General features: G+C 36.9%; 1 protein-coding gene across 1 annotated transcript; it reads right to left on the bottom strand.

Moving 5' to 3' along the window:
• Positions 1 to 7,379: 7,379 nt before the first annotated feature.
• SARS1 (seryl-tRNA synthetase 1) lies at positions 7,380 to 20,489 on the bottom strand. The gene is made up of 11 exons (XM_058177624.1): positions 20,242 to 20,489; positions 17,293 to 17,363; positions 15,683 to 15,763; positions 14,773 to 14,931; positions 13,562 to 13,705; positions 13,113 to 13,268; positions 12,478 to 12,699; positions 10,572 to 10,701; positions 10,155 to 10,312; positions 9,272 to 9,401; positions 7,380 to 8,063 (listed from the first exon to the last, which is right to left on the bottom strand). The coding sequence occupies exons 1-11, from the start codon at positions 20,375 to 20,377 to the stop codon at positions 7,906 to 7,908; spliced, it is 1,545 nt and encodes a 514-aa protein (XP_058033607.1). The 5' UTR covers positions 20,378 to 20,489; the 3' UTR covers positions 7,380 to 7,905.
• Positions 20,490 to 25,031: the final 4,542 nt, after the last annotated feature.

The raw sequence follows: 25,031 nt of genomic DNA on the forward strand, positions 1-25,031 counted from the left end.
TAACCTACTTCCTACTTCCACTAACTACCATGCATTAGTTCTGTTCATTTAGACAGTTTCAAAAATCAGCTCCCACTTTCCGATTTAGTATTTGAGGAGTGAGGAGTGAATGTGTGCAGTCATTTTTTGCTAGCCAGTCTCCTTATGTTTGTGGATTCAGCCACCATTAGAGATGGTGAAATCCTGTTTTCTGACCCCCTTCCCTCCCGCCCCCCACAACAGGGTTGGAAGAACCAGGAATGCGAATTTCCAAGCCCGCTTTTTGAATTACAAATGGGAGCCTCTCCAAGCTGCTCCTTTTGTTCTCCTTTCTATTTAGCATTATTCCTCAGCGTAGCTGATCAAAGAAAGCCAGGGACAAGTGCTCTCAGTCAGAGGGATGGAAAGCCAGTGGCCAATGAATGGCTACCCCTAGCTCTCTGGGTACCAGCTGCTCTTTCATGTGCAAAATAACTGGGCAAAACTTTAAAAAAAAACAAAAAAACCCCAGCTACACAATTAATAAGATCAATCCCTCAAAGTACGCAAGCATTTAATGGGCCTTACAATGTAGTCTGAAAGAAACCCTCTCTCTCAAGCCAGCCTGCATATTCTCCTTCTCCACGAAATGTATCACAGCCTGCCTACTTTCCCAGCTAGATACCGTTTAGGAAGACAAGCCAGAAATATTTTCATCAAAAGGAAAACGAGAAGCAATTGATACTGATTACCATTTTCTCCTACTTTTTAGCTTGTGGCACAAGGGCAAAAGCAGGACTGTAAATCACTCATAGGCTGGAAGCTGTGGCAAAACTTGTAATTGTGGAAAAGCGAGATCCAGATTACCATAATAACTGGCGTTAAAGAAAAACTCTGTTCATCTCACCACAGGATGAATCACACGAGGCAACCTGCTCGAAAATATCTGCCTGTGATGAAAAAATTCTCTTGAAGTGTGAAAGGGACTCTCCGTGTGACCAGTTGTTGCTTGTGCAAAGATTGTCTATCCAAGTGTGGGAGGCCTCAACACTGAGAAAGCTGGTTTTGTTGCTGTTTTTCTTGTTTCACATTTCCAGTTAGTCACCACATAATTGAAAAATAGGTTGGCATCAGAAATCCTGTGTTGGTTATCATTCAGGAAACCATCCCCAAGGTCTGATTCTGAAGAACAGAATTCTGTGCCCCAAAAGGACCTCTCTAAGAAAATGGTCAGTGGATTTCACTGAGAAAAAGATCAAGGAGGCTTATGATCACAATAATCAAGTTGTCTCTAGAAGGTGAAGCTCTCCACACGGGCTCAGCACAAGGTCCTGACTGACAAGCAAACTTAATACTGTAGCTTAATGTTTCTCAACCTCGGCAACTTTAAGATGTGTGGACTTCAACTCCCACAAGTTCCCCAGCCAGCACAATGGAGATGAGATCAGTGCTAGGCTTTTTTCAAAAAATATCTAAGATATTTAAGATATCCAAGACCTGTCTTTTCTTCTGTGAGCGGGGGGAATGCTTGTATGGAAGTAGATATTAATGCACCTGGGATGTTCTGATTCATGCATCTTTTACATCCATTGTATGTATCTGTATTATATTCATATCTGTATCGGGTACATACAAAGCTTATTACTGTGATTGGAGTTGCATGTGTCTTCAATTCCTCACATTGCAGTTTTCAGAGAATGCTACTATTATGTTTTTGCTTTATACCTACAGCTTGTCCCAGACAGAATGTATAGTTCAAGCGCCCCGTAATTTAGGCTGATATCCCATTGGAAATAGAACAGGGCAAAAAACAGACCTTCTACTCCCCTTAGTCTTTTTCAATAGGCTTCTATGTTTTTTTAGACATTGTAGGAGAATCATGTTAAGCTATAGCAATGTTTCTCAACACTGGCAACTTTAACATGTATGGACCAGCTCCCAGATGTGTGGATTTCAACTTCCCACAGCATACTGGCTAGAAACTGAAGTATACACTTCTTAAAAGTTGCTAAGGTTGACAAACGCAGTACTAGCCAAAACTACCATGCATATAATAAAGCGCTCTAGCTCACAAATGCTTAGGCCATTAATAAAATTGGTTAGTGCAAACAGGTGCAACGAAAATCCTTCTAGCGTTTTTAGTGGCATGTGTGGGTGTGGGTGTGTGTGCACTTGTGTGGAGTGTGGATTTTGTTACATGCTTCCTTTCCAGACAGAAGCTAAAGTTGATTTTAAATAGTAAAAAACATATGCATAGACTGAAGTGTTCAGAAGTGACCAGCAACATCAAACATAATCCTTGAAACAGTTTAAAAGCAACTTGCTATAGTTTATTAAAAGCCAGGAAGGAAAATTGTAAGGAATTATTATAACGATGGCCATCAATTTACTCAAAGGCATTACTGCATCTCTTTAGCTTGTGTGGCACAGTCATTATGTTCGTAAACTTAAGTTAAATTAAACGAGGCTGTACTTTACCACTATCCCCATTCTTTCTGTCATGTACTATTTTATTTCCCTTTTTAGGCAACCGTCTCCTCCTTACAAACTCAGCTTTGCACGATGTTCAAATAAAGCTGCTCTGTAGCTAATGAAGTACCTATGCATGAAGCTCTCATCCATTCTTTTTAATAATAAAAAGCATGAGACAAAGCACGTTTCCCTAAAGCAGGCATTGAAAAATAATAGCAAAATATTGGTATTTTTCCTAATATTTAGAACTCACATACTATATAGATCCTAAATAGTTTCTCAGAGTAGGAAAAAACAACCACCCAGTTTTTTTTGCTATATTGCACCCTTATCCCATGCAACTTTTCTCTCTCCGCTAAGCAGCTAAAAAGAGAGAGAGAGAGAGAGACAAATCAGCAAACTGAAGAAAAATTTCCTCCCATTTAAAAAAAATAGAGGAGATGTTGTGATGGAAAGAACAATTCTTGGCCATCATCATAAATGACAAAAGAGGGAGCTTTTTATGATTAGCAATAAGAGTGAGGCATTAGCAGATACAAGTTAGCAGCTGCTAACTGGGCAGGTGCAATTTACAAACCAATTATTTGTAAATTGTGTTGATGCTACTCATCAATCCATCACAACTGCCAGAAAGAATAATTGTTGACAATACAAGTTTTTTTTCCTTTTTCTCTCAATATTCAGAACCTACTGTAGCACTGCCGCTAACTATTGGGCACAAAAGACAATTAAATGACTAAAAGGTGCTGCTAGTTACTGATCTACTTATTGTCCCTCTAGATCAGGGGTGTCAAACTCTTGTCATTGCATCATTGTCATGTGACGTATTGGGACTTTCCCCCCCTTCGCTAAATCAGGCATGGCCAACGTGTGACGCATATGGCCCTTGGGCCGCAAGTTTGACAGTCCTGCTCTAGATAATAAAAATGTATTGCTTAAAGAACATTCTAATGGCTTGACTGTGTTTATCAGCCATTGGGACCATCAAGGACATTTGCCAGTAATATAATTCTATTGCTTGAATAACTCAACTCCTGATGACTAGATGGAGATGTCTAAGTAATTTTGAAGTTTGGTATTGCCTTCCTCCAATAAAGAGAGAGAATCACACAGCCTTATTTACTTGCTAGTCCAGCTCACAGTCCTGGGATTTCCAAACTGTTGCTCATCAGAATCACTCTGAGATTTTCAATGTCCAAATTTGATATATAAATAAAATGTAACTTTGATCTGATGCTGCTTAACTTTTCTGAGATCAGGCAAGATTGGTCAGATGCTGCCACCTGCTGAGAATCCTGCATGAGATAATGTCACAAATAATTTATTTTTTTTGATTCCCAAGTGAGGTTCTATGGTAGACTACATGTTCCTGAAGGTGCAGCGACAGCATTGCGGTAGAGATTATGGTGAATCTAACTGGTCTACTCTCTCCAGACAAGTAGAGAATATGAGATCATCCATTTGCACTCTGAATAGCTTCTCCCTGAGAGGAATCTGCAGGAACTGAAGTTTTGCAGTCAACTCATAAATTGAGTGGCCGGAGGGATTTCAATCAAACTCACAGCCAAAATGCAGCCTATAAGTACACAAGATTGGCAAAACTATCACTTTCTTAATCACTATTGGATATAATCAATTTACAACTAAAGAGGGATTTTCTGAGCAGGAGGATAAAAGAAATATACTTGGTGAATCAACTGTCTTCCTGGATTAAAGAAGAGGAAAAAGGCTTTAAGATAGGGGTCGCCAACCTTGGTCCCTTTAAGACTTTGGACTTCAACTCCCATAGTCCCTCAGCCAGCAAAGCTGGCTGAGGAACTCTGGGAGTTGAAGTCCACAAGTCTTAAAGGGATCAAGGTCGGAGACCCCTGCTTTAAGAGGTTTAAATGTTCAACAAACAGCTTAATAAGAATTAGTTATAAGGAAGTTTAAGAGACAGTAATAATAAAAGAAGTTTAAAGAGGACAGTAATTTTGAAAGGTTAAATTTTTGTGATGGTGCTTTGAAAAATATTGGAATAGAATTAAACAAAAGGTCTGACAATTACCAGAAAAGTGGCTAAAACAGGACAAGGGAGGAGGGGATCATTAGAACAACCTGCAGAAAGAATTACACCAGATTTTTTTCCAGAAAATATTTAGGGAATTAGACGAATAGTTGTAAGAAGGTACAGATGTAAGAATGGTTTGGGATGCAAGGAGAGTTTTCAAGTATTATTTTATACAACATAATAGTGAACTCAAAAGGACAAGCTTCAAAAAAATCTATTTACAACCGGATCTTGAAGTTACAATTGCCACACAGAAACGCACAGTGTTACACGACTGCATTTGGCAACCAGCCTTCATTTATGATTGGTTGGAGTGTCACGATTGTAATTTGTAGGATTTTGCTCTTTTCTGCCAAAAAATATCTATAGGATATGCTGGACTTGCTTAACAACCCTGCAATGCTTAACCACTGCAGTGATTCACCTTATGACCATTGTAAAAATGTAGTAAAATCGAGACCAGTCACATGGTGCCTCAACTTATGACCACAACCTATGATCATAATTCAGGCTCTATTGTAGTTTTAAGTCAAAGACTACCTATATGAATTTTGGAGATAATTTATTTATACTCCATATTTCTTAACTGCCCCTGATTTACACTTCATAAAAAGCACAAATTGTCAATAAAGATCTAACTAACAAAAACCTGTGAGATACAAAAATGGACAACATAGGGATGTATCTTATCCTGTTTATCTTAATTCTTGAAATATTGACTAGACATATAAGATGGAAGAACTGTGGAAATAAAGATTAAGAAACATAAATTAAAGGCATTTGCTGATGACTTGATGATGCTTTTTTAAAAAAGAGAAATGATAGTTAAAACAAAAATGGTTAACTTATGCTAGTGTAGTTTTTCTCTCAAGGATATCTTAGATTAAAAACAAGAGATTTGGGATTAAGTTTTATAGTATATATCATTGATTTTCTTATGCTCAGATAATGAAAAGATTTAAATTTGACAATTATAATTTTGAAAACGATAGAACTGAATCTGATGTGGAAATGGGTACAAATAATCATATTATTGCAAAGACGTCCTCATTTACTGGAGATGAAAATTGAAGATGAACATGTCAGACTATGGCAGAGAAGGTGAAATTGACACTCTGATTAAAGAAAAACTTTTGACTACCATAATTTTATCTCTGTTTGGAGATCAATTCTGGAACTGAGAAATGAATTCTGACTTTGGGATTTTATGACTAAAGTTATATGGAATTATAAAAATAAGGTAGGCTATAAACTTTAGAATTTGATGTATTTTTTATCTATATCTAAAGAAAGTCGGAAGTCGTTTTCTTTTTATTTTGCTTTCAATTTTTTTTCTTTTTGACTTATTTCTTATCTATAGGGGTTTTCCCCCAAAAATTCAATAAACATTTTTTAAAAGTTAGAAAGATTATGATTTCACTTGTTGAGAATCTCACCTGTTATTCCATTTACAAAAATGATGAAACTCTGAGAATTCTGTACGTCAGTAAGTTTCTAGAATGCTGTGCAATGTTGTCATATGGACTTGAATTCATTTAAAGTGATTAGTGTTTTTGATACTGAATTGTTTTATATATTTACGAATTTCCCCTTTCAGGAGAAATTAATGGCAAATTCTGCATTTAGTCACCGATTAAACTTACAATATCAGGGCCACGGTGTGGCTCAGGCTGTAAGAAGCCTGTTATTAAAACACAGCTGCCTGCAATTACTGCAGGTTCTAGTCCCACCAGGTCCAAGGTTGACTCAGCCTTCCATCCTTTATAAGGTAGGTAAAATGAGGACCCAGATTGTTGGGGGGGGGCAATAAGTTGACTTTGTAAATATACAAATAGAATGAGACTATTGCCTTACACACTGTAAGCCGCCCTGAGTCTTCGGAGAAGGGCGGGATATAAATGTAAATTAAAAAAATAAAAAATTTGTACCATTACCGTCCTCCAAATTGCAAAGTTTATTGAAAGTTTATTGAAAAATAAACTTTCTCGAAAGCCTAAGTATAGTTAAATAAATCAGAACTTTATAGAAAACTCATTGTTTATAAAATTACACGTCCATTTCTTTTTACCCTGTGATGTGATTTTAGGAACAATGAGTTTTTTATAAAGTTCCCATTCCTTTAATTTCATAGATTAAAAAATTAAGATTAAGTGCTGGACATTGTACCTCTGTTAAAATTTCAAGAGTAAGCGCTCCCTCAGACCATCAATTATAAGTCAACCTCAGTAATAGCATGAACGAAGCCACAAATTGGGATTTAAAAAAAGAAGGCTGTCGAAGGGTTTTGTAAATAATAATAATAATAATAAAAAATCAGGTCAGACTTTCTGTCTGAAGTAAATTTACTGTATTGCAATATAATCCATTTAGTAGTTAATTTGTTCTATACACAGCATAATTGAACTAATAAAATCTACTGTTGTGCGTAATTCTTTTTTATGAAGTATAAATATAAATAATGACAGGAAGGAGGAGAACAAACTTTCTATCAAATCACGCTATATAACTATGGACTCCTGAAGCTTGGCAATTTGCACCAATTAGGTAGTTGATTTGAATATTAGATTACCTTAATGTTTATGAAAAATTATAATCAATTAAAGATGCTTGTTAAGATACATCAAACACCCGAGAGATGTTATAGCTACTATTTTTGCTGTTTTAATTCTGGCTTTTTTTTTATTCTGTTTTGCTAGCCACCAACAGCTAGGTATATAAGATGGGTAGCCTATAAATTTATTTACAGAAATATAATGCATGATATAAGAAAGAAGGAAAATATTAAAAATTCTAAATCTTGTAAGCTGCTGTAAAGGCCACGTACATTTCTGCAACTGCGAGAATTAAAAAGGGCTCCAAGAAATATGGAACAATAATTAACTAAAAAAAAAAAAGGCAATTTCTTAAATCTTTGCTTTATTGACCAAGTCCCTCTAAGTCAGGGAAAATTCTATGACATTTCAAAAATCATGATGATAAAATTACATGTGAGTGCCTATATTTATTTCCCCTTTTGATATTTGCCTTTACCTCTTATTTCAATATGCAGATTTTTTTTTTTTAAGCAAATGAACATTATACAGCGTTTTGTTTCCTCCGCTTGAATTTGCAATTCTGGGCTTGGACAGATTTTTTTTCTCACATATAATTAACATAATTTAAAATGGGTTGGGGGCTGGGAAACCAACAGCTTTTGTACTGCTTTTCACTTTCACAATGTAAGGAAATGCACATATAATCGCTATGAGAACTTCATCTTCCTCTACTGGAGGCTGGAAACTGAGACAGTAAAAGTAACATGTTCCTGACATAGGAAAGAGGAGACAAAAAGCAGCAACTAATCCCAGGGACCCCCACACCCACACTTGCCCCCCTCAGCTTTAAGAACTCCACAGTGCCCCTCAGTGAGACTAGCTGAGTTTTTGTCAGGGGCTGTTCACATCCATGCTTTGCATCTTCCCTTCTAGAGCACAGTCTCCAGCAGCTGATTTCTTTTTGCCTCCTTCATGCTGTTTCTTTTGCTTCTTAGAAAGTTCTTGATCTATAGGTGCAGGTTTCACAAATTTTATCATTTCCTTTAGACCTAGAGAGAATGAAGAGTACGTTAAATACAGATGGATGCCAAAATGGGTATCACCAAGCATCTTTCTTTCAGATTAGTATTTTCCCTTTCACACAACCCAAACCACTATATATAAAACTATTTCAAGTAGTTACTTTACTACATAACACTAACTGCTGAATATTATAAGGTCAGGGGCAGCATCCAAGCTCACCCTTCTCTCTCCAAGCAATGTCACAAGTAGCTGAAAGGGAGAAAACCCTTAAGTGAAGCCTTCCTTCTCAGGTTTTCTTGGGCACCTTCTATTTTGTCACTGATTTCCTTGACTGCAAAATTAATACTACCTAACAACTACAGTAGAACTTCTAAAATATTCTGGTTCAGGAAAACCAGGCTAAAAAGGAATCTTCTTAGTTTAATATAATAAAGAAACATCGTTCAAATCAGCCTCCCATAATTTACTGGCATCAGACATATTTGGATTATTACTCTCAAGGATCACTCTTAAACAGGTAACGACTTATGACCACCACTGAGCTCAAAATTTCTGTTGCTAAGTCAGACATTTGTTAAGTGACTTTTGCCCTATTTTATGACCTTTCTTGCCACAGCTGTTAAGTGAATCGCTGCAGTTGATCAGTTATTAACCTAGTTGCTATGTGAATGTGGCTTCCCCATTGACTTTGCTTGTCAGAAAGTTCACAAAAGGTGATCACATTTTAGGATACTGCAACCCTCATAAATTTGAATCAGTTGCCAAGCATCTGGATCTTGATCATATGATTATGGGGATGCCGCCACAGTCATAAATGTGGAAAACAGTCACAAATCACTTTTTCAGTGCTATTGTAAGTTTGAACGGTTATTAAACGAACTGTTGTAGGTCGAGGACTACCTGTAGTACCAATATAGCATCTGATCAGCACACAGGTTTCATGGAATATAATTCAGGTCAGAATTATGAGTTTTCAAAGGGGGACTCTAATCTTCAAGGACATTAGGCATTCAGACACCAACAGCAAAATTACAGAGCTAAAGGAGGTAGGAAGGGGAAATAATAGAATAGAATAGAATAGAATAGAATAGAATAGAATAGAATAGAATAGAATAGAATAGAATAGAATAGAATAGAATAGGAATTCTTTATTCGCCAAGTGTGATTGGACACACAAGGAATTTGTCTTGGTGCATACGCTCTCTGTGTACATAAAAGAAATGAGCATTATTACCTGGTGGCATGAAATCCTTTAATTTATCTGGTATAATGATTCCTTCCTCTGTCTGATAATTCTCCAGAATAGCACATATAGTCCGTGTTGTAGCACACATGGTGGCATTAAGCATATGTACAAATTCCACCTATGAAAATAAAGCATGCTATGTTTCATACATTTCCCAAAAAGCAAGCATATTTTTCCAGAGACTTTACTAAATCCCCAGGATTTAGCTTAAAAGTAGTTGCTGTGATTTATGTAACTGTCCACTGTTTTTAAAATAAATGTAAAACTTATTTTTACACATTAAATCCACATTTAAAATATAAAAGATAATAGTACTTTAAAATACAAAATATATTAGTACAGAGAAAACATTGCTACTAAGTATATCTGGCTAGCAGACCATTCTGGAAATAATTTTATTTACAAATGCCAAAGCTCTGTGTACACATGTATGTGCTCATTCATTCATTCTAAACTTTATAAAGACCAATGATAATCCAATGGTTTTTTTTTAATCTACAAATCTCAGTTTCTATAATCTTTAGAATATTGAATATTTTTATTTTTCCACGGTTTATATATAGCTTGACATTATTTTAGTAAGCTAAATGACATAACTGGCAAGCAATCAATATTCAAACTGAATATGCATCTATAAATTTATTTCAGCCTTTCTATATCATTTCTACTACAACAATTCCAAATTATTATATTTGGAGCAGCTGCCCTCAAATGCTGAATGAAAAAAACATCATGCGATAGCAAAATGCAGATTTTCTATAAAGAATAAAATATGTAAGCTGCTCCAAGAGAACTTTATTGGTACAAGACTAAAAAAGTTATTGACAACTGTTTAATGCTTCCAGAGTGCTTGAATGATAACACAACATACTTTATCCATCATCTTTTTGGTTTGGCCATAGCGTATCCGTAACCGACGTGCTTGGTAATCAGTACAGTTTGAACAAGAAACAAGCTCACGAAAAGCACCAGAACCTGGGAACCATGCTTCCAGATCCAGTTTCTTACTGGCAGCATGATTTAAGGAACCTGTAATGGCAGGAGGCAGCATTTAGTGTAGTATTAGGAGAAGTAATATTAGGAAACAATCTCTTGATCCTCTAAAAACGAAAACGTTAGGACAGCCTAGGATTTTCTTAATCACTTTGAGAAATGAATACTTGTACACAACTACATATTTGAGAAGTCATAAAGCTTCTACTTTTATTAGAAGTTAATGGTGAAATACTGTACATATATACTAGGGAATCATCCCCCACAACTAGAAATTATTCTGAGAGAGAAGTACCTGAGACAATATTCACAATGTGATAAGGGATGCCCAGTGACTGGTAGAACTCTTCAGCAATGGAAATCATCTCATCAAACATTTCCCAAGATTTATTATCATGCGGTGATGCATAGACAAACTGCTCGATCTAAAAAATAAGAGGGGGGGGGGAATTAGAAATCAAACTATAAAATATAAAAAAGAGACTCAAGAGTTTGAGAGAACAGCTGTTAAACTAGTGTCGTATTAAGAATATGACAATTTAAGAAAGTAAATTCATTTCAATGTTATGAAATCTGAAACTGCTCTTATTGTTAATGAACTGAGATTTAATGACATTATATATAAGCAAATCTAAATCGCAATTTCTGTAACAAGAAATATGCTGCCCAATATTGAAAATATACCTTAATAAACCACTCTAAATCTGTTACCATTAAACACGCTATTTAACTGAAATAAACTACCTTGCAAATATTACATTTAACAAACTCATACACAGAATCTGAAACACAAAATACATTGTCTTATCCTTATTAAAATTGTTTTATTCTATTAAAAAGCTTTGGGTTACATGTTCATCCCTCATACATTTTCCAAAGACAGGCTCCTTACCTGCCACTGATTTAAAGAAACATTTTCATTTCTTATTATGACATTGAATCCTGTGCAGACTGAATAAGGAAGTTGTACAAAGACAGAAATCTCTGAGCATAGCTACAATTAAGAGGAACTGGTGGAATTTTTAAATTATACTTCTGCTCCACTCCATAAGTGTAGGTCTCTAGGCAAGATTGTCAAGTTAACTATGAAGCATTCTAACAATACGGAAAATAAAATCCAAAAATGTTTGTCATAAAAACAGAATGCAATAGGTGGTAGCTATTGTTCTGGGGAATTAGCAGCCAGTGCAGCTTGGGAAGCAGAGGTGTTACATAGGCATACTGAGGCATATCCATTACTGCCCATTCCGCTGCATTCTAGACCATTTGAAAATTCTGATTGGTCTTTAAGGGTAGCTCTGTGTAGACCGCATTGCAGTAGTCAAACTGTGAGATGACCAAACCATGACTGACAGTCTGAAGGTATCCCAATCTAGGAAAGAGTGCAACTGGAGCACCAGAGTTAAGTTGGCCAAAAGGCTTCTTGGCCAGTTGCCACCTGCCTATTGAGCAAGTGTGAGTCCAGGAAAATTGTGCACCATCCTTGAATGGGGAAGAGTAATCCCATCCAAGGTCAAATCCCCAGGTCTGGGTGGTCCAAACAACCACATGAACATATAGAAAATAATTTGCAAATAGATTAAGAAATATAATTGAACCAAGATCTTTATTGTAAGCACATGATATACTTGTATGACAACAGGATGGCATAATAGGGAACTAAGTATTCCGAGCTGAGGAAATAGGACATCTTGTTAAGTAAACATATAAAAGTCAAAGGAAATATGCACGGCTACCTGTTAAGTGGTCCCTCAGAACTCAACATGCAATCATTTTCCACTATTAATCTTAAATAAAGGAGAAATTCCATAAAGTCCAAGCTCTGATGATAATGAGCACAGCTTAGAAAAGCACAGAACTGGGGTGGTGGTTAAATAACTGTTTTTAGGTTGGGTGAAGATTAATAGCATAATCCATCTTGACATTTAAGGCTGGCTGAATTCCATATGTACAGAAATATTCAGCTGTGTTACTTGTATCCGATGATTAGGAATGACTCTTTTACCAAACCTTTCTTTTCAAAATAAAATACAATTGTGACTTTGCCTTGTTGGAGTTGGAAACAGTATTGAACGCATAAAGAGCAATCTGTGCATTCTGCGCTTTTAAAGTTTACTATCTTTTATATAGTGAAGGTAGGTGCAAGGAAAAACTGCATAATTTTCTTCAACACACTTCCCCAAAAAACTAGATAGCATTACCTTTTCAAACTGATGTACTCGGAAAATGCCTCTGGTATCACGACCATGAGAGCCTACTTCCTGGCGGAAGCAAGTAGACAACCCAGCATATTTGATGGGTAAATCTTCCGGCTTCAGCCATTCATCCCTGTGTAATGCTGCAATTGGCTGCTCAGATGTAGCAATTAGATATTTTTCATCAATGGTATTATCATCACTCTTCTCACTGCCTTTTCCCAGGACCTGGAAAGAAGTTTGGCAATCAGACAACTGCAATAGCTCACTGTTTTATATCCACAAACTTTCTACTTCAGATGAATGCTAACTGTTAAATTAACTCAAGTATATGCATTACAAATATATTTACACATTTAAAATATTATTATAAGACTACTAGTATTTAGACATGGGCCACCTCTTTTTTGTTACCTTTGAACATACTTCTATTTATAGTAGGAGTATTTATTTTCTAACAGAAAGGTAAACATTTGAAATAAAATACACAGGTAATTACCCTATTGAAATTTTTACCAGAATATGTGAAAAATTCCCATGACTCCATGGATAGTCTAATTACCCACGGAGATAGCAACAAAAACAGTCTAGAAGCTCACAGCCAGTGCTATTGAAATAGTACCATTCTTCTCACATCTTACCTTGTAGAGCTCTTCATCAAATTGACTTAGCTGGGCCACTTCCTGCATCACTTCTTTTCTCATGAAGAAGGGTGTATAAACCGGGGTGTATCCCTGGCTAAGCAGTGTCTGCAGGGCATACTGAATGAGGGCTTGTTCTAGAAAAACCAACGGTCCCTACAATCAAATGGAAACAGATTAACACCATGTTTTAAAAAGGGCTCAGGACCCTATATTCAGATTGTCTTCTACAATTAAGTAAAAGACCTATTTACAGAAGCTTCCTTCATCCAAGTTTACTTTAAATGCATGTGGGGATCATATTCACACACACCCCCTTCCCCCTAGATATTATAGCTGAAGTATAACTCCTCAAAGTCACGGCCATGTGAGAGCTTCTGAGAGTTATATTTAGCAAAAGCTGGAAGAAATTAGGTCTCCCACCTTTTCATGAAGATGATAATCATTACCTTAAGGAAGTATCCTCTGCTTCCAGCTACAACAGCTCCTTTTTCTCCCTCATAGCCATCCACCATGACAACCAGATCCACGTGAGAATACTTCTTCCTCTCAGTGCAGTCTCCCCAAACTCTCTCTTCTTTATTATCTACATCCTACCAATTTCAAAAAAAGAGGATACTTTGCATGTCTGAACTAACCAAGGAAACAACAACCTATTGGACATTTTGTTTAGTCATAACACAACTTTGACTTCCATTTAATTACACACTAGCATTTAATAAACTGGCCAGAACAGTGTAACGCAGAAGCTTTTCTGCGTTACACTGTTCTCTGCCTATGTGCATTGTGGTAAATGCTTCAAAGACTTTCAAGAGATGACAGAAATTGGTCTAATATGAAAAGATGATAGGTGCTCTGGGTAGTAAAAATTACATTCAGTGATTTCCCTATACTGGAGAATTCCTTAAAAAGGAATTCCTTATTGCAAATTTTGCCTCGCAAAAAGTACTGTTTTGCAATCCAAGTGATTACTTACCATCTGACAATAACAACTAAAAATTGTAATGATGACTGATCCAACAGTATTATTATATTAAAACTGCTCTTGCTAGACACTGGTTCTGCTGGCCATTCAATTATCTTCTGCTCATCCTTAAATATACTTATCAGCTGTTATTGGGCTACAGAGCACAGGAAGACAAAGAGGGACCAGTCTATCAGCTCTTTCGGCTGCTAATAAGAACTCTATCACTTTCAACAACAGATGCCAGCATGAACTTCATTCCACCTTTCTTATTCTTTCTGGATCACAAGTTTTAGATTGTGAGGTCAACGGACAGCACTGCCTTACCTTTACTTGACCTGTAAATTACCCTGGGTGCTTATTTTTGCCTGAAGACCAGAGTAAAATGTTCTAAATAAACAAAATGGAGTTGATCTTAGCCAGTCACACAGTTTCCCATTTATATTTCAAATAAGAATGCGATTTAGGACATAGTTAGTTCTTTTATATTTGTGGCTTCTTTCTTTGAAGGATAATTGCATTATAATGCAAACCATATTAAATTCTCCTTGTTCTCACCAGGGATTTATCATGCCCACACTACAGCTGTGCAAAAGAACACCTGAAATTAGATTCTCAAGATTGTTTCAAACTGACCATAATCAATGTACATTTCACATTGTACATTTATATGCAGGGCATGCAAATTGCTCCTACCTCATCATTGCTGATTGGCACAGAGGGATGAAGAAGATTTCCAATTTCTCGGAGATTTTCAAAGCGCTCTGCTTCCAGTTTCAAACGTTCTTCATCACATTTCAGGATTGCTTCATCAATCAGGAGACGGACTTTCTTGATTTGGCTAACTTGAAGACTCTGAAGCACAAGTGAATAGCTGGGTGTGTCAGCATGTCATAACGAGAGAAGGTTTAAAAAGAGTTCTTGTAAAAAGAGGATTTTATGGGGGCAGGACTGTAACTGTATGCTCATCATATTTTATCTGAAAGTTTATCATAACAAACACGAGGTCAAGAAAGGTGTTTGACTTACATGAGTAATGTCACTAAAGGCTAACTTTGACATACTTTGACTGAATAGTAATAATAACATGACCATACAAGGGCTAATTAGTAATTGTAAAATTACTAATCCAAGAATGAAAAAGATCAGTAGTAAGATGCAGTAGCATGGATGTGTTCAGGATTATAAGCTTTGTCCAGAAGTTCCTCATTTTATTTTTCACCTTCCCTGACTTAATATGTCTTATGAATAGAACCATTTTGGTGTATAAACCATGACAGATGGCTTAGCATAACATTCAAACACAGTAAATTATTTATTTACTATCAAAAGTAAGCCGAAGGTTAGCATAATATGTGAACTAGAATAAAAGTTCAGCTCACAGTGCAAGAGAATTGGAAGAATATACTTAAAAGAACCACTGAGCTGTACCTTAAAGATAATCAAATAGCACAATAATGTAAATAAATTCAAGAACACATGAAGAAAAGAAATCTATCAAGTACAAGCATCCCTCTTCCAAATCTAAATCATATAATATATCACTTTCTCAAATAAAACGGATGCATTGAAAGTCAGGGAATAACAAAGTAAGAAATGAACTTACTGTTAAGATGTCTACTGTGAGTTCATCAAGATTTTGTGCATGATCTGGTATATCATCATTGTTACCCACAGGTTCTTTCTTCTGTAAATAGAAATGTTAATAAAAAGGAAAACAGGTCAGCAAAGAAAAAAATAACAGAAAATATTAAACAGCTTTCAGGACACTCTGAATTCCATTTCTAGACTTCCAGAAAAAATTAGTTATAAAGTATTAGTAAGCTGAACAATTATAAACTAGGCATTATATTTGATGAGGAAAAAGCAGCATGTCTTTTGTCTAAATATATAAAACCCCAAGGAGAGAAAAATCCAAAGACTTTAAAAGAAAATCTATCCCTCTCCCCATTTTTCCACATGGTTTTCATATTTCTCAGGAAAATATAGTTGGATTAATTTCAAAGTTTTCAGATCACTGTATCTCCATTCTTACTAAATTATTTTACTTTTGCAAATTCAGCAGATTTGAAAACTCTAAATACTGTAATGAAAGCATTATTACTGCGTTATTTGTTGTAAGCACAATGGCTCTCATCTCTGTATTTATCAATGAAGGAAGAAGAGAAGATTACTAATTCTTTTTAAAAAGGCATTTCCAAGAATTTAAGAATTTGTCAGTGCTAAGCATTGTTCCCACTCATCTTTCTTTGTAAAACTGACTTCAAATGGTACTCAAATCGTTTATATAAGACAAAATGAAGCAGCTCATCCAGTGGCTTCTTTTTAGTTTGGGGAGAGGGGGAATCACTGTCTTTACTATTCTGAAAATCACACTGAATTCCACTCAGATGCTTTGGGAGGTTTATGTTCAAATATTTAGTGCATGCCATAATCACAATTCAAGTGTGCCACTTTCCTCCGCTGTTAGTTCATATACCACCTGCTAAGCTTAAATGTTTCTGATGTTGTTTCTAACACTGCTAATCAAATAGTAGGGAATCTTTATTGGATTACCTAAGATTCTACCCTGAGGGCATATTATTTCACTGCAAAGAATCAGAGTTTTCTCACCACACAAACACTGTTCTTATCAGGGCCCTGTCCCTATGTACCAAGAGAGAAGGAACAACTGTTCCAGATAACTCCTTCCTCCTAGGACATGGGGAAAGGGATCCAGTCAGGAGAAGACCTCTAGTCACCAGCAGGTAAAATGGAAAATTTTACAGACTGCATTCATCTGATGGGGATTTCCAATCCATCCTTTACAACTGCTTAGCAACTTAATCACATAATAATGTATAAAAGATAAACAAAACCAGAGCATGTACTGTACTTTCCAGACTATAAGAGGCACCAACATTTCGAACATTTCGAACAGTTAAGGGAAAAAAAAGGTTTTTGCCCTCCCAGGAGCACTCTGCAGGCCTCCCAAACTCTCTAAGCACCCTGTTTTTGCAAAAAACGGGTCCATTTTTCACAAAAATGGGATAAGCAGGACAGGGCTTCGGAAGGCCAAAAATGGCTGTATTTAGTGTATAAGGCGCACCAACATTTCCATCCTCTTAGGAGGGAAAAAAGTATGTCTTATACTCTGAAAAGTATGGTAACTTCAATTTATTATCATTCTGTTCAATGAAGTAATAACATTTTTGCTTTTAATACAATGTACTGTACCTTCATTTTTTCTCCTATGGTTTTGCTGCACAAGTTCTTCAGTTTGTTCAGGTTGTCTGCCCGGAATCTGCCTAGAAGAAATGCACCAAAAAATTTATAAAATCTGATGTTTAAAGGAAAAACTTTCCAATACAATGTTAAGTCTACTTTTCGTATTACTATTACTGGCAATTGAGTACATTAATCAAATAGATGGAAAAAAGTACTGCAGAAGTATTAGGAAATTATATTTTTGATAGAAGTGAAAAGCTTCTTCTGCACATAAAAATAAATAATACAGATAGTCCATAGTTACAACAGTTCATTTATTCCATAAAAAAGTTTTATTTTTACAATCATGTCAAACAACTCATTCAATGTAGTTTTATACAATTAGTCGGGCCTGCCCAGTCACCACCCCCCTTTTTAACACTCTTCCCTCTTCTACCTTCTTTTACTTTCCAGACCTTCCTCTCCTTCTCTTATTTACATCCTCTCCTCCCTCCACCCTACACCTTCCTTCTCCCTCTTCTACCCTCTTCCTTCCTCTTCTCCTCTTTCCTACCTCACCACCGTTCTAAAATGGTGACTGGGCAGACCCGACCCTACATTAATTATATTTATACATCTTCAATAATCCCTGTACATTAACCATCACTCCATCTCTAGACTCAACCCCCCAATTCCCCTCCCCCTTACCCCCCACCCCGACTTCCCAGAACAAAATGCAGGGTATCAAAACTAACAATCATAATCTAAAATAATTCCTAAATTATAATCTCTAGTCTCTCCACACTTAATCACACTCTCAATTCCCCTCTCCTTCAGAAATATATCTAATACAAAATATTTCCTAAATTTACTCATATGCTATTCGATATTTTTTTATCTGATACTTATTTTGAATATAATCAATCCACATTTTCCATTCTAAAATATATTTTTCTTGTGTATAGTCTTTCAAGTAAGCAGAGATTTTTGCCATTTCTGCCAGATTTGATACTTTAAGTGTCCATTCTTCAATTGTAGGTAATTCTTCTTTCTTCCAATATTGAGCAATCAAAAGTCTTGCGGCTGTTACAACAGTTCATTTAATGACCATTCAACATTACAACGGCACTGAAAAAACAGATGTGACCATTTTTCAAACTTATGACGGTTGCAGCATCCCATAGCCACATGATTTACATTTAGATGTTTGACAATTGTCTCATATTTATGATGGTTGCAGTGTCCCAGATTCACTTAACAACTGTTACTAATTTCACAACTGCAGTGATTCACTTAACAAATGTGGCGAGAAAAGTTGTGAAATGGAGCAAAACTCACTTAACAAATTTCTCACTCAGCAACATAAATTCTGGGCTCGACTGTAGTCATAAGTCGAGGACTACCTGTACTAATAACTGAAAAAACTGACAAGTATATAAATGCATTGTTGTTTTGCTGCCTAATAAAGTCTATCTACCACCAAAAGCAGCAGTTTCCTTATGCCAAAAAGTAGGACCAACCTACAAATACAGAAGACTACTTTTACTGAAAGAAATGACTTCCATTTTTGAATGAAGTTCATTTTCAATTGAATGGTATTTTGCCTGGCTTGGAAAAACGAACAAAATAACCTAAAGATCTCATTCTACTACTGCATAATGGAATTTTAATTGATTTGAAGTGACAGGCCTTCTATCTCCTTCAAAGCCTAGTAGCTCATGCTGTTAAAGGCAAGAAAAAGATGGAGTTGCTTTTCCTGATTCAATAGATCCAAACGTAATTTTTGTTCTACTCCTTAGAATATCTTACATTAGAGCCTTTTACTTATCTTTAAAAAATATTTATTAAAACATTTCTACATTATGCATTCATAGAATCCTGAAATAGCTTAGAAATGGATATAAAATGATAAATTTTCAAAGGACATCACACCCCAAAATACAGGTCTTTTCCTTCTCTCTAAAAAATAAAGCAGCATTGCCAAAAAGAAAATGAAACTTTAACATGTGTATTTGCAGCATCCAGAAATTATTTTCCAGGGTGATGACAAACACAGCAGGATTGCATCAGACTCAGATGCACCAGTGCTTGAACTGTGTACACTACTGACAAATAGAGTAAATTTGCCAATTTAAAGAGCACCGCAATGCTGAAAAATAAGGCAAAGATCTACCCTGCAGAGGAGGGGGATCTCTGCACTATTCATTTCTCATGACAACGCGAAAAAAAATGTCTACAACTGTATTTGTGGGATGTTTTTCTTTAGGATGGCATAGAAAATAGGGAATTCCAAAGAGAGTCTGAACTCCCCTTCCCAAACTTTCTGGATTACTGTACTCTTTTGTTCACAAAGTTTCACTTTAAATCCATTTTCCCGATTAGACCTTCGACGTTTACAACAATATGGGGACACGCTCTACTGCAGGATCCCAGCTAAGCCAGGGACGCCCCTGCCCCAATATAAGGCTAGGGAAGGAAGGAGGTCCTCTCTTATTGGGGCGCGTCCGCATGCAAGCAAAGAAAGGGTTAAGCGCATCCACCCCACGTGGATAAGATCAAAGGCTCCTAACCAGATGTCGGGGAGGGGAGAAAAAATCACAAGCAGGACAGGAACATCGTGAGAGCTTCCACTTCCACGCGATCCTGTCACTGACATGAGCATTAGACAAATAATACGCGGGGCCACCCCGTCCTCCGGAAAGTCGGCGTCCCTGATTTTGCTAACAGATTCCGCCTTTCCACCCCGAGCACAAGCCAGATGGGTGTCAAGGCGCTAAAGGCGGAAGAGGGGAGCCGGACACGCGTATGAATGGGAGGCTCAAGCGGACCGGCCAGCGCGCTGGAAGAAAGGCACGCAAAGACCCAAAACAAAGCTGGTCGGACAGGGGCTCTTTTCCTCGCTTTCCCTCCGCAGAAATGGGTCGACTCACTCACACGCACCCAACACACACAGACACACACCCGCAACTGCTCACTCACATCTCCTCCAGGCCCCGTCGGCGGCCACCAGCGCGTCCACGAGAGCCGGGTCCTTGAAGCGCTTCAGCTGCATCTCTCGCACCAGCTCCGGGTCACCGCCTTTGTCGGCGCGGAAGAGGTCCAAGTCGAGCACCATGGCGGCGCGGGAGGAGAGGAACCCGACGCGCGTTTCTCGCCTCGGCGGCGAAAGGCGAAGGAGGCGAGGACGGAGAGGCGAAGAGCGCCTGCGCAGTAGAGACGCAGAGGAAGGGAACTGCGCGCGCGCCTGAAAGAATGGCCCTGCCTGGGCGTGGAGGGAGGGAGCTGAGCCGCTCCTTTGCATCTGCCTGCATAAAGGCGACGAGTGCCGCTTTTACAGGCGGTTTCATGCCTTCCGCAGCGAAGGTTTAGGTGAAGTTTGGGGACGGACAAACTTAGGGATGGTTACTTGAAAGCTTATGAAGTCTCCCCGACTTCAAAGCTCACACCATCCGGGTTAATTGCCTCTGGTGGCGATTACGGCCGGGCAAGCTGAATGGGGTGGCGCGCTGGTCAAACCCTTCGCATTTTAAAGCAGGGGTCTCCAACCTTGGCAACTTTAAGCCTGGCGGACTTCAACTTCCAGAATTCCCCAGCCAGCAAAGCTGCCAAGGTTGGAGATTCCTGCTTTAAAGCACATCTTTTTCTTAGGAGGATGTTTTACTGACTATAAAAGAATATAATTAAGAAACCTTGGACTTTTATGCTTTTAAGACTTAACTGTAAAGATCTTATAAAGTCTCTTGTCGCTATACAAGAAATGTGTAAGCTGTACAATATAACGCTATGCGATAAATGTGTAAACTGAATCTGGGTTACCGGTCGTTTTAATCATGCATCATCTGAAAGCCACAGAAAGGACTAGGAAGGGCAATCTTACTGAGCTGTAACTCCCAGCTCTTCTCTGTCTGCTGACCCGGACTGCAGCAAGGAGCTCTGGGTTTGGGCAGCTGCAGGAAGACTACCCCTGCCAGCCACTGTTTCATCCCAGGTACTACCACCATGAAAATTAATAATGGTGTACCCATTCCAGTATCATTTATCATGCAATTGATTCAAAAATGTATTAGAAAATAGGTTTCTAGCATATGTATAATGTTTAATATACAGAATTATTTCTGATGTATTCCATAGAATGGAGATTCAGTGGCTATTTCGCAGCTTTCTGTAGGGTCTCAGTCTCCCTGCCAGATAGAGATGACAGTGCAACACATTGGAGAAATGTCTATGGAGATTCTCAATTATCCTGATCATGTTTCTTTCTATCTAAGAAAGTCCAGTTGGCTTTTTTTTTTCTTCAAAAAGCACCTTTGGGCTAACAAAGTGAAGAATGGTGGAGTCTTCTGTTTTGGGTTTGTCTTTTTGCTCCTAGTTGTTCTCAAGTTATCTTCAAGTTGGGTTGATCAGAGCTGTGTAATAACAGATGCACTTTGCAAATTAAAGGCCCTAGCCATGGCATCTTCATTACATAGACCCAGAGAAACCTGAGATCCTACAGCATTGTTTGGTAAGGTATTAGGTGCAGGGCAGCTCCTGTTTTATTTTCTTTAGCTTGAATATTAAACAACATTATTATAAAGGTTGATTAAATAGAGATCAGAAGCTTTTCTTGGTCTCTCTTTTTTCATAATAGTACATTAGTCCTTAATCAAAAATCCACATGCAATGTTGTCTCCATTAATTATAAAATTGTATTGACCTTATAAATAGAACCCAGCCCATTATGCACATAGAATAAAATAAGCTGCAGTTTATCATCACAAGGTGGAAAAGCTCCCGCACAGGTTTATAAGTATAATTAAATCAATTTTATACAGCATTGCAAAAATTCATTGTCATATTTTTAGAAATGTATTATATTGTAGTCCCTGAATAGCATTTTTATGATTCATCCATGCTCTGAAAAGTCCTTAAAGATTACTACTGGAATAATAAAATATCTGACATATTAATCATATATTAAAAAGATTACACTTTCTTTCAAAACCCCCAAAACATGTACAAAAATGTTGTGGAAGCAAAAATCCCTCAGCATAATAAATCACAACAATACAAAACAGTAATGCTATTATACTATTAAATAGACAAAAGTATTTTTCCTGTCTTACATGAATGAGATTTACAAACATGAATTACATTTGGGCAACATTCTCATAGATGACATCAGAAAATCTAGATGCTATACAGTAGTGTGTTCCCCAGCCTCTACGTTAGGTAACATTAAGTAAGAATAAATATACTTAACCAGTGGACAGCATTAATAATAGTATCTTTTGAGAAAATATTAGAAAAATCTAAGAAAAGGGCATTTCTGAATCTTAAGAAGTATGGCTGCTGGTCGAGGTCCATTTCCATACTTCTGAAAAAGAATATTCCTATTGCTCACTGCTCTACTATGGAATAATTCAATGGCTTGTTTTACACATAGTAGAAAAGCCATAATGTGATTTGTTTTTTTGCTTATATGATGTGTGGTTGCATCCAGTATGGCTTAGCATTTAATAAACACCAGACAATTATGGCTTGTTCAACAAACCACAATGTTTACAAATTCTGATTTGGTATTGTATTTATTATATATGAGCCATTCATATATTTAATGGCTACTGATACCATTAAATGGACCAAGTCTTTTTTCCCTCCTTGTGTTAAAACATATATTAAGCAACATACTGTCACTGAATGTGATCAATTATGTTAAGTTGCATACACAAACCCAAAGGAAAGCTTCAAGTATGCTATTTTGTTTGGACTGCTGCTATCACTAAGCTTCCTACAAAGTTAGTATTTGGTTTAGACAAAAAGATTACTTTCACAACACATCTAATTTTCCGAACTGAGAAAAAAATTGCACATAATTTAGAAATGCAATAAATACATAATTTTTGAGAATAGCTTTGCAGCCCTGTCCCCATTATTAGCGGTGCAGCTGCAACCTCTTTCCCCTCTTGATCCTTTACAGTTAAGTTACTGAAACATCATGTTTTGATGTTGATAATATGAATGTTAAATTTAAGATCCTGAAATTATTTAGAAGTGATGCTTTGAAATGTGTAGGTATACAGATCTATTACCTCTCTGATTCATTAAAGCAGTTACCCAAAAGCTGCTCCCACAGCCACACAATGTAAGAAATCCTGCTGTAAGGAGTCCTACACTAGTGCTGTGTCTATGTTCCCTTATGCTCCAGAGCCTTTCTTTTGAATTGATTAGGGACACTGCACAATTCTGTTACTGTATGTTTTAATACAAATGATGGTTTTGCTGTTTTGAATTTAAGTGATCTTCTTTTTTAGAAAAAGAAACAGAGGTTGAAACCATAGGCCATTTCAAGTTGGATAGGAGAAGCTTCATTGGGGCATATAGGCCCACTTAGAAATCTTTATTTCTATCTAGCCTAATCTAGCCTAAAGGCTATCTAGCCTTTATTCTATCTAGCCTAATACCATCCCTGCCTGCCTTTATGCCTGTGAGCTTCATTTGAAACTAAAAAAGAAATCTTCCTGCCCTGAGCAATAAGAAACTCTAAGTTACCCACATGACAACTGATAAATTTGTCTCATAATACCTTATTGTATTACATGAGTGTAACCTTCATATATATATATATATATATATATATATATATATATATATATATATAAACTATCTTCTCCGTTCTAGAATACCTTGATGTTATACAGTGCTAGAATAGCAGTTTAATTTCTGCCAATGGCAATACCAAAGGGTAATTTAATTTAATTTAATTTAATTTAATTTAATTTAATTTAATTTAATCCCTTAAAGTCCCAATTTCTCATCCTTCCAATATTAGGTTACCCCAGTCTCCTTCCTATGTACATTTTTCAGCAAAATAAATAAGTTGGAACATCCTCTGACATAGACAGTTAGAAAAGAATCAGGAACTTGATGCCAAATTGATTTGGTAATCCTAGACAAGACATGCTTTTATCTATGGTTTAAATAACTAAAGTCCAGTTGGGGAAAACGAGTCCAGGTACTGTGGCAACCTTCCATTACAAGACATGTTCTAGTCCAAGGGTGTCAAACTCACGGCCCGCAGCCCAGATGTGTCACATGCTGGCCCCGCCCCCATCTGGTTTAGTGAAGGGGCGGGAAGTCCCGATACATCACGTGACTGCCGTGATGACACCAGTTTGACACCCCTGTTCTAGTCAATGTTGTTATGCCGACAATCACTCTGGTTTGCAACTACTCCATAAAATGAATCTGCCCTACCATGTGTGTCCCTTGGGTGTTCCAAAATATGGCTGTTACTATAGTCATTGTCAAATAGCTGGCAAGCCATAATAGAAGCTACATTTAACTTTACATATTGTGAACTGTATAGAATGTCTCAAATTATTGCAACTAGCAACAACTAATTCATTCAGATCTGGTTCTACAGTTTCCTACTGGGTAAGAAAGCACAACTGATAACTATACTCTCACAGCCATTTCTGCCTTCTCATCTCTGTATCCTTTTTAAGAGGCTGTCACAATCTCATTTTTTTTTAATTACTGTCACAGCAACAGCTATTAGGTCTTTTAACTGCAAAGTATGATGTTCTTTAGGATTATAGTATTTTTCAATTTTATCATGCATTGGTACTTTTTTATTTATAGAGTAAAAGCATTTTACCTTTTCTCATTTGAAAACAATATTGGTTATCTCTCTTGAACTAGTATAGCTGTATCCCAAAAAATATAATCCATTTCAAACAATATAATAGTCTTGCTAACTGATTTGGCAAAAATGGATTAAACCAAGT

Source organism: Ahaetulla prasina, chromosome 3 (genome assembly GCF_028640845.1).
Source record: "Ahaetulla prasina isolate Xishuangbanna chromosome 3, ASM2864084v1, whole genome shotgun sequence".
Taxonomy (NCBI): Eukaryota; Metazoa; Chordata; class Lepidosauria; order Squamata; family Colubridae; genus Ahaetulla; species Ahaetulla prasina.